General features: G+C 33.3%; 1 protein-coding gene across 1 annotated transcript; it reads right to left on the reverse strand.

The window, feature by feature from the left end:
* Positions 1-10,694: 10,694 nt before the first annotated feature.
* LOC132030955 (probable glutamate carboxypeptidase LAMP1) lies at positions 10,695-16,749 on the reverse strand. Its single transcript, XM_059420762.1, has 13 exons — positions 16,108-16,749; positions 14,815-15,329; positions 14,202-14,269; positions 13,817-13,898; positions 13,615-13,707; positions 13,359-13,511; positions 13,086-13,160; positions 12,848-12,935; positions 12,567-12,650; positions 11,649-11,737; positions 11,464-11,580; positions 11,216-11,335; positions 10,695-11,111 (listed from the first exon to the last, which is right to left on the reverse strand). The coding sequence occupies exons 1-13, from the start codon at positions 16,523-16,525 to the stop codon at positions 10,929-10,931; spliced, it is 2,085 nt and encodes a 694-aa protein (XP_059276745.1). The 5' UTR covers positions 16,526-16,749; the 3' UTR covers positions 10,695-10,928.
* Between the last annotated feature and the right edge of the window lie 305 nt (positions 16,750-17,054).

A 17,054-nucleotide genomic window follows, 5' to 3' on the forward strand; every position in this document is an offset into this window, starting at 1 on the left:
GTGCTATGTTAAAAAACTGAAAAATTCCTTTAACTCTCTTAATAATGCTGAAAACTCAAGAGTCTTTACCTAATAACTAAAACCCAAACAACCGAGCAGGAATCTTAGCAATAGCCAAAAATTGAGTTTCAATCAATTGAACATAAAAGGTAGATGATATAACATGACCTTTTCTTCATGTTCTGCAAACAATGGCTCCACATAGGTCTTCCAAATCTACTTCTCATGCCAAGTATTTGTTGGTTTCTTCATACAAAAGGAAAGGTAGTTTGCCTTCAGTTTTTGAGGTGAGAGCTTATTCCGCTCAGGTATGAATATCGTTTTTTCCCGTTAGAAATATGTCATCACAGACAGTCCTGATTGGTTTCTGTAATTAATCACTATTCTCCAAACAATTCCTTTATTTATACTGCTTATTAATGTTGCTTATTTTCCTCTATCTTCATAACTGTTCAATACCTATTACTATACATTTTATTGTGCTAATTAATTATTGCGACGAATTATGTTTCTCCAATTAATCACTTCCTTCTTTTCAAATTTCTAATGTTCTCTATTAAAAATGAACAATGAATGTGTCAATTCCTATGCCTCTTCATATTCATATATACACTATATATACAGAGCAACGAAAATTACCATTTACACTATGGTGTCGGTTGGTGATTTAAACTGTGAGACTCAAAGGAGACCACAAAAGCTCGAAAAAAATGTACTTTGAACAATTTGGTGAAATCATAAAGGCCGACAAATATCACCAGTAAGATACTGGAAGAATTCAGTGATATCGATCATTCTATACATATTTACTGTAGCTGTAAAGCTAACCAACTAAGCGAGCACTTTATCACATTAATGTTAGATCTCTTATAGATGGTATAGAGTTGCTTTATAATATTTTTAATTAGATAGTGATAATATAAATATTGAGATAATGAAAGTGAGTAAGCGCGGTTGTATCACGATTCATGTGCTTTGTGCATAAAAAAATATGGTAGTCTTGAATTGTATAATTTTCTTCTTGCATTTTATCATGTCCCGACATGTATAAATATTCCAAAGCTGCACGATAGCTAATTAATTCTATGGTTTTGGTAAAAAGAGCTTATTGTTATTAATTAAATCAAAAGTTTTTGCAAAAACAAGCTCATTGATTGTTTACTGTCATTTTAGATTGCCTTCTTGATTGATTGACTGTTCTGGCTGCTTGAAACTTAATTACCACACGTCTTTCATTCTATTAAAAGCCGAAATCATGACACATAAATAGTTATTATTCTCAATATTGACAAGTTAGAATAATTGTATTATGAGACTTTGAAAGTGAGAAGAAAAGACGAACATATTTGACGTAGGCGTTTGGCCATAGGCACTAAAAACAAATTTACTTTTTTTAAAATTTTTAGAGTTAAAATTATGTTTGGTCATAATTTTTGAAATTATAGTTTTTGATAAAATATAGTTGTAAAAAAGTGAAAAAAGTGAATTTTTTTTGAAAAATAAGATTTTTTGAATTTTTGGTATTTCGAAATACAACTTCAAGTTATATTCAGAATATTTATGGTCAAACGCCCAAAAATAAAAAAAGTAAAAAAAAATGTCAAAAAAAATGAATAATTTTTATGGCCAAACGGCGCCTTAAGGAATTGAAAAGTTAAAAAGAATAAAAGGAACAACAGTAAAAAAGAGTTTTAAAGGGAAAGGAAATGATAGTCATATAGGTAACAGAAATGTGATTGACTGGACAGATACAGCGTCGTGCCTATTTATGTATGAAAGTTACATGTACACATATTCTCTTTCTTTTATTTCTTTTTAAATATGCTAATGAAAAATTACTGTTCATTAAAATTATTTATATAATTATTGATTATACATTTACATGATTTTTTTTTTTATATATTCTATCTTTACTAAATTTATAATAATATAAATTTATTAATGTCGTTTATAACTGCGCGAAGCGCAGACTACTCCACTAGTATTCAATAGGTACAACTCTTAAATTAAAAATTCGGGCAAACTAAAGGGTCCGCATATGTGTTTAACCTTCTATAATATTTCATGCTTAACTAATATATTTACTTATTAAAAAAGAAAATAATAGAGTTATTGGTTTACCTTATTAAAAAAACAATCCCAGTATAGCTTTTCCAGATAACTAACTTTTTGAACTTGTTTATATTTTTAATCTATTTTTTCCGGCTAAATATGTTATTAACTTGGCTGAAATTTTCATTTTCTCGGGCCATATTGTGTAACTAGTTTGACCGGATGTCTTTTTATTTGACATAACTACAGTTCTAAATTTTAAATAGGCGATAGTATATTTTAGGGGTGTCAATAGTTCGGTTCGGTTCGGTCGGTTATCTTGAAAAAATTGTACCGTATCAATTTTTCGGTTATTCTATTATATATAACCAAAATTATATAATTATTTTGAAACCGTCCCAATCATTTCTTTTTATCTTTGACATCGGTACGATTCCATTAATATTCGGTATTTTTAAAAGGTCTCCTAATGGCCAATACAATACCAAAAAATAGTTGAATTTAAGAATTAAAAGTTATAAACAAACTGATGCCACATTATTGATGAACCCAACTAACGAATATCCTTACTAAATACTTGTACTCGTTACTTCAATTCTAACAAAACATCAATATCATCACAAAAAATTACAGTCAAGAACTATATTAATTAATTAAATTGGAATCTTCATAGAAAACAGTTAATTTGAAATAGACGAACACAAATTTGTAACTTGCATGAACCAGTAAAGCATAGGAAAAGGGCAATTACACCAAATTTTAAGCTGAAGAACTTGCAAGATAAAGTTAAAAATACTACCACTGCTAATTTATAACTGGAGTAATCTCCTCCAAAGTTTAGAAAAAAAATAAAAGAGCGAAGGAAAACAGGAAGATGAGAGAACAAGTCAACTACTACAGTTGATAGTGTGATATTAAAGTATATAGGGTGCTATTTGAGACCCTTTGTATATTGTTATTTTGTTTTAACTAGACTGGTAGGTTGAGATTTTAATTGTAGCCCTCTTCATCTAAACCATTCCAAGGCAATGCTCAAGGTAGAAAAGTTTAGTGCTTTGTATTTTAAACTTCACATATTGAACATATTATCCACATATATTTTTATTCGGTTCGATATTTTTTCAGTAATTTCTATAAAATCAATAACATAACCTAATTATTTGATACGGTTATAGCTTTATATCTGAACTTTCGGTTTGACTTTAAAAAAAAATATTAATTGATTTGATATGATAAAATTCGGTCGGTTCAATCGGTTTTTGAAAAATCATTGACACCCCTATTTCTCATATTGAATAGTTTTCTATTTAACTCGTGCATCTTTTGGAGATCCAGTTTTCAATTAGATTTGTAACAAGTTTGGATACAACTCTTTTTTTTTCTTGGTCAAATAGCGTTTTATACGAAATAAATACATAAAATAAATAAAAAAAGAAACAAGAAAAAGTATACAATTGGAAAAAGAAAAAGTATACAATTGGAGAATTATTCATAGATTTGTGTCAATTAATTACTGGAAAGAGAAAAGCAACGTATAAGCTTCATTTTGTTTTTTGCTTTCACGCGCTAACATGACAAAATCACTCTTTATGCCACTTGGTATTATAAGGTATAGTAGCAATAAACATTGAAAATATAAGTTCAAAGATGTAATGCAAACACAATAGAATTTCAGGTTTAATGATTAATGAAGTCTGCTGAGAAGCAAAGATGTGATTAAGTGTCATGAACCATGAGATCTCAAATTAAAATTTTGAAAGAAACAAAAACAACTTGATTTCTTCTCACATGACTAAATTATAGCTGACAAAATTATCTAATACATGTCTTGATTTGAAAAAATGGCAAATATTTCATCCATCTAGTCAAGCTTAGTTCCCTATACATGTATATGTATTGACAAGAGATGAAAATTAAACTAAATGAGATATGCGCAAGCTGATTCCGACACCACAATATAAAAAAATAAAATTACAACATAGTTTATACATTTATATTACAAATTGAGCCAAATTTAGAAGTGTTTTATACATTATCCCTACATTAAGTTAGATATTAATATTGATGTATTTATTTGTATGTAAGTCATTCAAGTGTATAGTCCCTTGTTTGTAACGATCCACAGTTTGTTCTTATCCAATTCCCTTTGCACATGTCAAAGTCACATGACAGAACCAAGCAGACACCTCCCTTTAAATATTTACTAATAAAACTTTTAGTCCCTCAAGTTTTAAATTATTTGTTATTCTAATCCTCATAATATTTGACTTATTTAACTTTGACATTCAATTAATTGAAATGTATATTTTTAATCTTTTTACACATAAATATTCATTATTTATCATAATTATTAATTATTCTATTACTTAATTATCTCGCGTTATACTAATATTATACAATAACAACATATCTAGTATAATCCCACCAAGTGAGATCTGAAAAAGGTAGAACATACAGATCTTATCCTACTTTGTAAAGATAGAGAGACTTATATTAATTTTTTATTATTACTTTATATTCGACAATATTTAATTCTAAAAGTAATCAAAATATAATACTAATATTTCACTGTAAAAGGACCAATAAAGCACAGAGATTTGAATTAATGAAGGTCAAATATGTTTAATCAAATATTATAAGGACCAAAATAGAAGTTGATCAATACTTCAGGGACCAAATATTAATATTATCCCATTTTTCCTCTATAAATTATCTCCTCAAAAACCTACACTTCATTACTCACACACAGTCTTCACTGAAAAAAGATATCACTATGAAGAACACATCAAAAAGTTGCAAAATTAGCCCAAAATCAGGCCAAGATGCAAGAAAAGACCGGCGATCGGCTACTGGAATGAATGGATCACCGAAAAAAGGTGGCCATGGTGGAAAGTTTACATGGGCCGGTGATGGAAACTATTTGGCCCAGAAAGAAGCTGTTGTTGTTGATGCAAATGATCCTAATTTTGATGAACCAGAAGAGACTAATACCACTGAACCATGAATCTTGATTTGACTCTCTATGGTGATTATTAGTTTTTTTTTTTTTTTGGAGATGTAAATATTCAAGATTATGCTAGTATTTGGTTATCTATGCAGAATGAATGAGGGAAATGGAGAGGATCTGTTATGTTTATCTGTGTGTTGCCTACTTTCCTTGTTTGATGAATAAATTTTTATTTCTCTCTCTGTCAATAGTAGTTCCAAGCAAGTGTGGCTCAATAAAATTAGTGACCTAAAGCTAAATTTATCAACAATACGAAATTTGGGGAGGGTTGTATGCGACCTTACCTCGATAGATTGTTTACGATAGACTTCGAAAGAATAAAGCAAAATTTATCTTGATTATTAATTATTCTATTACTTAATTACTTTATATGTAATATTAATTTTTATACAAGAGTAATATAATTTTAAACGTAGTTTTATAACATGTTAATGGACCAAAAAATATCACTATGAAGAAGACATATAAAAGTTGCAAAATTAATCCCAAATCAGGCCAAGGTGCTAGTAAAGACCGGGTATCAGCTACGGGAATGAATGGATCACCAAAAAAAGGTGGCCATGGTTGGGCTAGTGATGGGAGTTATTGGGCCAAGAAAGAAGTAGCTGTTCTTGATGCAAATGATCCTAATTTAGATGAACCAGAAGAAAATACCACTAACCCATGAATCTAGATCTTTCTTGATGATTGGTTTGTTTTTGCATTTTTTGAGATGTAAATATTTCAAGAATCTAGTAATGTTGGTTATCTATGCAGAATGAAGGGAAAATTGAAAGATCTGTTATCTCAATATTTCATATTACCTGTTCTACTTTCAAGCAAGGGCGACCAAGACTCAAGCAAATTAGTGGCCTAAAATCAAATTTACGATGCTTATTAATTATTCTAGCTCACTTAAGTACTTATGTGTAATATTAATATCGGATAAGGTTTAAAATTATCCCTGAATTTTGGGAAATAGTTCATCCATACCTTTCGTTATACTTAAAAATAATTATACCCTATTCGTTATCTGTAATGGTCAATTATAATTACGTATGTCTAACGTTGTAACGTAGCGTAAATCCCCTTCAAAATTATTTTTCCCTCAAATAATTTTTTACCCACTAAAATAACTCAATCCGACCCGTTTTTTTTTTCCAGCCAAGGGGTAATGAGTTGGGTCCGTATCAGTTTGGCTGGGGAAAAAAATTCGGGTCGGGTTGAATTATTTTAGTGGGTAAAAAATTATTTGAGGGAAAAATAATTTTGAAATTTTGGGATGATGCCACGTGCGATTGTTAGACATAAGGGTATAATTGACCCCATAGTATAATGGTAAGGGTATAATTGGCCCTAAAATATAACAAAGGGTATGGATAAATTATTTCCCAAAGTTCAGGGTAATTTTGGCCCTTTTCCATATTAATATTCTAAAATACTTTTTACTTTATATTTGAAAGTAATATAATTTGAAACTTAATTCAAATATAACAATTTTTTTTTACATGAATGGGACCAAACTGGACTAACTGAAGGTTAACTACATTTAGTTAAATATTACCAGGAAAATCTGACTGAAAAAAAATCACAATGAAGAACACATCAAAAAGTTGCAAAATTAGCCCCGTTAGGCCAAGATGCAGGAAAAGAACGGCGATCGGCTACTAGGAGCCTGTTTGGATGGGCTTAAAAAAGCGACTTATAAGTCGAAAATGACTTATAAAGTGGCGCTTTTTAGATAAATTAAGCCAAACGGGTTCAATTATTTTTTGGACTTATTTTAAACACAAAATGGCTTATAAATTTGTTACCCAAACACTCAAAAAAAAGTCAAAACAACTTATAAGCCACTCCAAACGGGCTCTAGAACGAATGGATCACCGAAAAAAGGTGGCCATGGTGGAAAGTTTACTTGGGCCGGTGATGGGAGTTATTGGGCCAAGAAAGAAGCTGTTGTTGATGCAATTTTTTGCGCGGAGTGCCCTTCTTTTGGGGTGGTCTTTAAATTTTGCCCCTCATATTTGTGGTCTTTAAATTATGCCCTCATATTGCCGGTCTTTAATTTTGCCCTTCGCGCGGGTTCGAGTTCGAACCCTCGCTCAAGCAAAAATTAAAAAAAAATCGCAAGACAAGATTGAATCGCGTGTATGCCGACCCGCATACTTTTGTTAAGGAATTACAAATTTTATGCCGAACCCGCATACTCATACCTTATGGGCGGACTTGGCATAAGTATGCGAGGTCCCAAGCATAACTTTGATAATTTCTTCACAAAGTTATGCGTGGGGGCATACTTTTAATGGGCAAACTTTCTTCATCACAACACTTGCACATAACACAAATTGGTTCTACACTCAAGCCCTATTGTATGATCCTATTAGCAAATGACTTCTTCCATGTAAGCACAATCACATTGTGAAATATATTTTGGTCGAGTGGCATGTTGAAACACCATAAATTTTGAGGTTGACTCTTTCGGGGATTACCTAATAATTGCAAGAATTTAGTTCGAATCAAGCTTTTTCCGAGTTGAGAAGAAGTATGCACTTGCTCCAGATTCTCCAAGAACCAATAATTTGTCTAACCATCCAATATGTACGGCTGCTAATCGTTAAATTGGTCAAATCCTACTCTTTGACATAGTAGGCATGGATCCACTTTATCCATAAACTTTTATCTAGGACAAGCATAACTTTGTGAAGGAATTATCAAAGTTATCGGATCCAAGATACTTACGCCAAGTCTCCCATAAGGCATAAGTATGCCGGTCCTGATAACTTTGATAATTCCTTCACAAAGTTATGCCGGTGGGGGCATACTTTTAATGGGCAAACTTTCTTCATCACAACACTTGCACATAACACAAATTGGTTCTACACTCAAGCCCCATTGTATGATCCTATTAGCGATAATAGTCTTCCATGTAAGCACAATCACATTGTGAAATATATTTGGTCGAGTGGCATGTTGAAACACCATAAATTTTCGTTGACTCTTTCAGATTACCTAATAATTGCAAGAATTTAGTTCGAATCAAGCTTTTTCCGGGTTGAGAAGAAGTATGCACTTGCTCAGATTCTCCAAGAACCAATAATTTGTCTAACCATCCAATATGTCCGGCTGAAAGCATCGTTAAATTGGTCAAATCCTACTCTTTTGACATAGTAGGCATGGATCCACTTTATCCATAAACTTTTATGGGACCCGGCATAACTTTGTGAAGGAATTATCAAGTTATCGGATCCGCATACTTATGTTAAGTCCGCACAAGGCATAAGTATGCCGGTCCCGCATAACTTTGGTAATTCCTTAACAAAAGTATGTCGGTCCGGCATAGCGAAATTTAAACTCGCCTTGCGAATTTTTTTTTTTAAAATTTTGCTGCGCGTGGGTTCGAACTCCGAAACCTATGGGTGTTAGCCGAAGGGCAAATTTTAAAGATTTCAAATATGAGGGGCAAAATTTAAAGACCACCCGAAAAGAAGGGCAATTCTGCGAATTGCCCTTGTTGATGCAAAATGATCCTAATTTTGATGGGGCAATTCGCAGGAATTTCCTTAGTTTGGGGTGGTCTTTAATTTTTGTCCATTAAATTGGTGGTCTTTAATTTTTGCATTTCGTTAGAACGTCTAGGTTTCTCCCGATCAGTCAAAAATAAAAAAAAAATTGCAAAGCAAAGTTTGGATTCGCAAGGCGGAATTTTGCATAATTCAAATAGAATTTCAAACTCTACCTTAAGGCAGAGTTTTGAGGTAAAATTCTGCAAACTTTTACCTTGCAAAATTTCTTCTTTTTTATATTGAGCTGGGGTTCGAACCCAGAACCTCGAAGTATTAGGCGAAGGGAAAAAATTAAAGACCACCACGGAATAAGGGCAATCCGAGCAAAAAAATGATTTTGATGAACCTGAAGAGAATACCTCAGAACCTTGAATCTAGATTGACTTTGAATGATGATGATAATTGGTTGAATGATGATGATAATTGGTTGAATGATGATGATAATTGGTTTGTTTTTGCTTTATTTGAGATGTAAATATTTCAAGAATCTCAGTAATGTTTGGTGATTTATGCAGAATGAAGGGAAAATTGAAAGATCTGTTATCTCTATGCCACTTTATTTGATAAATAAAGAAATTATTTTTCCCTGAATGTATATAGTGCTTGTTCTACATCCTCTTTGATCAGAGGGTCGATCAAAAATAGTCTCTCTATCCTCACAAAGGTAGAGGTAAGGTCTGCGTACATCTCATCGTTCCGGACTTCACTTGTGAGATTATACCGAGTATGTTGTTGTTGTTCTACACTGTCTCTCCAGACCCCACTTGTGAAATTACACTGGATATGTTGTTGTTGTTCTACACTGTCTCCGCATATCCCACTTGTGGGACTATAATGGGTATGTTGTTGTTGTTTTACATTGTCTTCCAGACCTCGCTTATGGAATTACACGAGATATGTTGTTGTTGTTGTTCAATACCGTTTCATTCAAATGTTAAAGGTTTCTAGTTAGAACTCTTGGGTTTGAACTATGGTTAATGGAGATCCTTAGTTAAATTTTTGAATTTAAGCTATGAAAATGGGGATGGTTAGTTAAATGTCTCCGGTTTAAGCTATGAAAATGAAGATCCTTAATTAAATGTCTCTGATTTTGGGTTTGAGATATGAAAAGGGAGTGGAATGCTAAACCCTCCACATATAGATTCGAATTAGTGGGGTCAATAAATTTTGGATCTATAGACTTTAATAGTATATAATATTTGCAGAAAAAGTAAGGAAATTTAGGGGTCTAAATTTTTCTAGAATTATAGTTGTGGGACTAATTTATCCCATTTGGGAGGTGGGATAAAATAATTCCAAATGTAATGAAATAAGGTGGGATATACCAAGAGTTAAGTTTGAACCTCATTTTACATTCTATTTGCTAGAATATAAAATTAATCTCAAATTTAATCTTGATATCTAGCGTACAAAACGACCGCTAAGTGATATAATGACTTAAGCATATAATCAGTAATATTCTGTCTTGTTGGGGATAAGGTTTCTGCAGGACTATAGGATTATAATCCTGCAAAATTAGGGAGAACCCTTAAGAATCCATGTAATAATAAACTCCCAAATACTTGATTGCTCAAAAAGATTTTTCTGAAAGAAAAAAACAAAATTTCTGATAAAACAACACTACAAAACTTCTTTTTATCTCTTATGGAACTTTTAAAATTATAATATCAAAAAATTTATCTACACAACAATTTTAAGAGACCACATAATTGAAGTTTATGAAAATGTGTCAACTCATTGTCAAGGTCTAGTCTTGCAAACTTTAACTCTAGATTTGAAACACCAAGTTTTGATTGACAAATTATAATTTCATTACCCTTTTGAAAAAAAAATATATATTATATAATATACTCTTTAAAGGTCCAAAAGTTTCTGTTTTGACTGGAAAAAGTAGTAGTATTTATTTATTTTTCCTCCCTAAAGAAGGAAAACAGATATCCCTTAAATGCACGAACTAGTACTCTCCTATTGTTTGTCACCAAAATGACCTGGATTATTCAGCCAAAAAATTATAATTCAAATTATAGTGTTAGGAGTTTGAATTTACAGAGATGAAAATGATAAAATTTCCCTACTCTGTTACTATGGAGAAAAATAAGAAACTAGTACCACCAGTCACCTAGTTTTATAACAGATGAAGCACTAGAAAATACTTTCTCAGGGTAAGCATTTTCACACTGAAAACATCTACCATAGAAAAGATTTATCATGTTTGATCTTTAGCAAAATTTCACAACTTTGTTAGAACCAAGCCTGTGGAACCATATATACAACTACTTGCTTCATTCTTTTTAACATAACAACATTGTAAATGATACTACAAAGATTCATGTTAGTCGACCACTGAGGACTAGTGATGCTTGTGTGATGGCTCGAGCAACCCGCCAAACTTCATGTTGCACAGAACGCCACGAGTCAGCAGAATTCAGGCTCTGGGCTCTCTCGATAGCATCAGATACGCCAGGGAACGAGTTAGATCCATAATCATTGTGCCTTGCTGGTGCGTAAATCTGAGTAAAAAATTGCAGTACACAGTAATTTAATCCAATCTGTCATGAAATGGATAATTACGTTATATCATTTGGTATCAGAACAAGGTAGAAAGATGACCTACCAAATGTTTGTACCATGTCCTTGAGGAAAGCCCGTCTCTTTCTGTGAAAGCTCGTTCTGTCATTATTAGTCTGTCGTTCAACTCTCTTACCGATGCCCGACTTCTTTTTGCTTTGAGTGCCTACAAGTCATGTGTTTGTTAAATCCATGTGCGTAGTCTTAAGTATCACTGTTGAATTGTGTGACCAACTCATTTAAAAACTTAAGCTGTTATAGATAGGACACTCTATAACAGAATTCATGTTGTACCTTTATGTCATCCTTAATACTTGTGGCTGCTTTTTTCAGTTTTTCAATAGAAGCATACAAGGGAACAATTGAAATTCCCTTCTCCGTAATTTCGGCTTCCAAGTATTCTGCACTTTTCTGTTTCATGAATATTTGGATCATTAGGTAGCATTTCAGTTGTAGCTTAAAGGACAATTTAACAATACCTGGAGCTCAGACGCGTAGGATTGGTAATTAAAAGGTAAAACTTCGTCATCTGCAAGCCGAAGAGCTACTAAACCCCAAATGCTTGCCACTATAAAAATAGTAATAAAATTAGATCGATCTATGATGAAGAACAAGGTATTTGCTGGACAGTAACATGGATTAAGTAGCAATGATCTGTTATAAGTTAGCATATAGAACCATGAACATAATCTTTGCTTCATTTATGTAGAAACATGCACATAATCTTGATGAGAGTCCATATAACCTTCAATATTTTCCTTTACTTGAATTTCCACATCAATAACTCGATGGATTTAGTAGATCGTTTTAGGAGGCCCTAATGACTGTAGATCGAACCTATCCAATTTTTACAGTATGATGGATGGCTGTTCACAGCCTGGCTGTACCTACTGTCTTTTTTTGGGATCACTATTTTGACGGTTATAAAATGATCTTAAAATATCCTACATACGTAGGGGGGAGCAGGAGAAGCAAGGAGGTCAACTTCTTTCAAATATGCAACATAGATTCTGGTAATGTAGTTGGACTCTCATGTCGATCCTAATGAACTAAACCATAATGATAAAGTCGAGGCGTTAGCCTATTAGTGAGGAAAATTCAATGAAGCAACAACCAATACCATATAGAAATATGTAAGATAGCATGTAGAAACTTGAACATGTAATTAATAGGTGCAAAACATGATTTCTTTTGTGCCTGTGCAATTACTTTACATCTTAGTCAGACTTTTTCTTATATGTGACAATAAATAACTGTATTAATCTTTGCTTTCTATGCTTTGACTCTGCATTTGCTTTTCTACTTAAGATCAAGTTTAAGCATATAACAGAAGCAAGCAGTCTCACACAGATATGCAAGATGCAACATATGTTAATTTGGGAAAAGGAGCAACAAACCTGCTACATGCCTATGAAACATCGGGTCTCCAAATTTCTTCATCCAGACAAAATCATCATACATCGAGTGGTAGACTGGGAAACCTGCACACAAATGTCAGAAAATTATATGGAAAATTGAACGAAGTTTGTAGTATGTCACAATATATTTTTGTTTCTCCTTTGTTTTTGTGTGGTCTACTCTTTTCTTACCTATGGTTCAATGCCTATATTTTAAGAGGTTTCAATGCCTATATTTTAAGAGGTTTTTTTGCTTCGTGAGGTAATTCATATGTCGTTACCTTGCCCAAAAGACAGGTCTAGCGCTGGAGTGCCAATGTGTTGAACAAATGCCGCGTAATCTGATCCAGCTCCTCCTAATCTCCCGAGCTTCATGCAGAAAAAAAAAATCAGGACAAGTCTCTACCTGTTCTTGTCAAAGTTATAAGTTCTTAAAAAGGAACATTGAGGTATCGATGAAGATGACTTTCTCCACTTAGGATGATGTCTAAACTTAGGCAAGCATTTTAACACTCTCACCTTTATTGTTGTATTGTTTCCAGAGGCGAGCCAGGATTGGTAGATAGTTTGTGAGGAGTTATCAGGATCTTGGACCTTCCAGAAAGAAGTAAGTTTAAGATAAGTCAAAGGTCAAAACAACAGTAAAATAGGTGTCTAGTATTACTCTTATACCATGTTGAAGTGTGTGAATATTTCTAAAAGTTTAAACTGTTAGACGGAGCACACTTTAATTTACTTAATTATGTCTTTAAGACTTCCAATACGTTTTTTTTGGGGATAATCAGGAGATACCTGCTGAGCAGCTTGCATGATTATTTCATCAAGTTGAGGAGTTGCAGAGGCTCGAAAAGGCCCCCCTTGAACTGCACAATCAACGTTCAAGTAGGCGACAGCCCTTGCAGCTAGCATTTCCCTATTTTCTTCAACCCACTCAGTTGAACCTATCTGAAATGAGCAGGTTAGCATGTAGTTACTTGTGACATAAAGTGTTGGTATACAAATATGCTCGTGTCATATGTGTGTGTTCCTAAGAGAAGAGATGAGTCACCAAGCCATACTCCTCAGCGTCCCAGTTGCATAAGACAATTGTTCTTCGCGGTCTCCACCCTATTTTTTGCAACTTTTCGAGCCTTTGAGCAATCTACATTTCACAAGAAAATCAGGTAATCAGTTATATAGGTATATACATATTTTCTGCATGAAATATATATCCTTGACAGTTTAGGTAAAGTTCTCTGGAGAAATAATACCTCAAGTAGGGCCGCTGTGCCACTATTCGGATCAACAGCTCCAAATGTCCACGCATCGCGATGATTACCTAGTATAACAAACCTGGAAACATCTCCCCTTGAATGGCACAAACATTTTCTAGCTGATTTTTCGTTCATCTTGTTTTTCACTAGACTAAGTTTTATATTTGTCCTTTGTGTTATGGACGTGAAATGAGCCAACTCATCAATTATTCAATCAACTAAACCTCAATCCTAGGCTAGTTAAGGTCGACTAGACGAATATATGAATTCATTATATTCTGTTCAAACCAATTTCTGTCTAAAACTGATGTATATATTATGCATTTTAAGGCAGTAGTAAAGTCAAATAACCCATGAAAAGTTGAAAGTTAGATAGGTGTACCGATCAGGTTCTTCTTTCCCTTCTATAACTCCAATAACATTTTGGATTGTGCTTATGACTTGTTGTCCCTGCAGAACTTACATCCATTTAACAAGCCCAAAATTTACTTGTAGACTAGCGCTCTTTATACTTTCTAAAGGAAAGAGTGAACCGTATGATACATACAAATGACAGTTAGTTCTGATGATCACTTACAAAGCTTAGTCTTTGTCATATTCCCTCAAAACATATACAAAGGATAGTCCTTGTAAGAAGGACTAAGGCGCACCAAAAGAACCTATCGATTCTTTCCAGTCATAACAACCAGAAAGGGTGAATTCGTGTTGCTACTATAAAGTGCTTTTCGTAGTTCAATATAAAAAAGAGAGAAGAATTGTTCCATTTTATGTGACATTCTTTCGTTATTGGTCAATTTCAACAAGAACAACGCCTTTTTATATTCAGAAACAATTTAACTTTAAACTTCCGATTTACCCTTAATGACGTGATCTTATAGCTATCGGAACGTCATGGCATGTTTAAGACCATAAGTTCCAAAATAAAATCTTTCTTTCTTAAAGTCCGTGCTCAGTCAAACACCTTCACATAAGATGGAAACCGGAGGACTACTTACTTCATAACTGAGATTTGCTATTGCAGGTCCTGGCCCAACTCTATAAATGTGGCTATCTTTTCCTCCTTGCCAATCCACATTGGCTATTTTTCCACCTATAGTCCTTATAATTGCATCTCCATCAGCCCAAGAAATTGGCAATGAAGGTATCAATGGTACATTCCCTTCATTATCTACTTCCTCATTTGACAATCTTTCACATTCTCCAGTACTAGGCCACCCTGGTGTTGTAGGATCACCAGTTCCATCATACACTAATCCAACTTGAACTCCACTCGGTGGCATCCACTTATCGTCCGGAAACCATTTTCCGCCGCCATAGTCCTTTTTATCTGTAAAAGTTAAAACACCTATTGCACCAGCAGCATAAGCATTATGTACAATGTCTCCCCTGAATATCTCCCCATATCTTGCCAATACAACAGTATTTGATACATTAACTCCCATTTCTCTCAATGTTGCATAGTCCTCTACGCGCCCATAATTTGCATATACCACTGGACCAGTCGCAGTACCTGCACAGGCGGATCCAATATTTAAATTTTGATGAGTTTAACCTTTAAAGTACTTAGCGCTAAACTCAAAATATCTTCAAATTGTTAGAATACGGATAATAATATTACATACAAAACCGAAATGACAATTGCTTGACTTTTCATAATCACGTCTCTTGAAGATAGTTGAAGTCTCATTCACGAGCAAACGGAAGAATAATAATAATACTATCACCAAAATTCAACTAAGCCACACAAGAGTTAGCATTCAGAAACGTCTTTCTCCTATTCTTGACTCTATGATTTCATTCAAACGTTTTTCAATTGAACTGCTCATAATTTTCAAAGAAACCAGCCCTATTGATCATATCAACGATGAACCTAAAATAAATTCCTCATATTCATTTTCAAGATTTATGAACCACTTTCAATTTTTTCATGTTTGGTTGGTCAAAATTTTTTAAATCATTTTCTTTAAGAAAATAAGTTCCTTAAGAATGAGCAAAATGACTCTCTAATGGAGGTAGGAAAAACAAGTTCCATAAATGGCATCCCACACTAATTGTGTCATCCTTGCCCTCTACCACACTCCACCCCCATACCCCTACTCCCATCCCCACCCCATAGTATTTGCCTAGAAATGCTTTTGGAATTAATATTTTCTGCTTACCGCCAAACACTAGAAAATAAGTAAGGTAATACTTCTGTGGAAAAATATTTTCCTTCATACCAAACACACCCTTAATTTACTCAACAAAATCCATCATTTCAAAATATTTAAAACATTATCTAACAATACCTGATCTTGCATAAGCATGGAAGGTAGGTAATACTTCATTTGCCACATCTGCATATGGATCATCATCATAAATTTCTTGAGAAAGACCAAACTTAATTGGTTTTTCTGAAGTTGAAGGTGTTAGAATTAAAGACCTTGAGACAGGATAAGTTAAGGCAACATCATAAGATGTTACATGTGATGGTATGTTACAAGAAGTGAAAATTGATAAAAGATAAGTAGCTGCTTCAGCATTAGCTTGAGAACCAGCAACATGGGGTCTCTTAGTTAAGGTGTAAAGATGATTTGCTATAGATGAATTATCAGAAAAAGTATCAGATATGAACAAAGAGTGATAGTAAGATTTTGGTGGGGATGTGAAGAAAAGAAAGGTTAAAGTGGCTAGTGCTATGAAACTGTAAATTGCAAACTTGTACATTTGATTTTAGTTTCTTGGAAGTTGGTAAACTGATTCTTGAATCTTGATGAGATAGTGTTAAGGTGAAGTGATCAAGACAGTTGATTCCTTTATGTCATTAGTGTGGACTTCAATATTAAATTGTATATTTGGAGGACTTTTTTAGGCATGAAAATGATCTCAAAATGAATAGAAATGATTTTTGGATTGATTACTTGATAGGTAAATCACCAATTATTTGAGTGAATATTTTTTAATTAATGGATGTTTATCTTTTCAAGGTTGTTTCAGAATCTATCATAAAGAAATGGTTGAAATTCTTGGATGTTTGTGTGTGTCGTCAAAAGGGGGACCTACAATTGATGTATGTGTGGGATTATTTGCACTTTGTGGCCTTTCTAACGGCACTCTTTTGCGGTAAAAATAACATTTGCTAGCCGCTTTCGGTCTTGTCTTTAACAATCGACATTATCATGAAATTCTAAATTCTATAAGTGAAACTTTATAATATATTAAATTTGAAATTTCATGATAATAATTAATTTTTTAA

The sequence above is a fragment of the Lycium ferocissimum genome, chromosome 9 (assembly GCF_029784015.1).
Source record: "Lycium ferocissimum isolate CSIRO_LF1 chromosome 9, AGI_CSIRO_Lferr_CH_V1, whole genome shotgun sequence".
NCBI lineage: Eukaryota > Viridiplantae > Streptophyta > Magnoliopsida > Solanales > Solanaceae > Lycium > Lycium ferocissimum.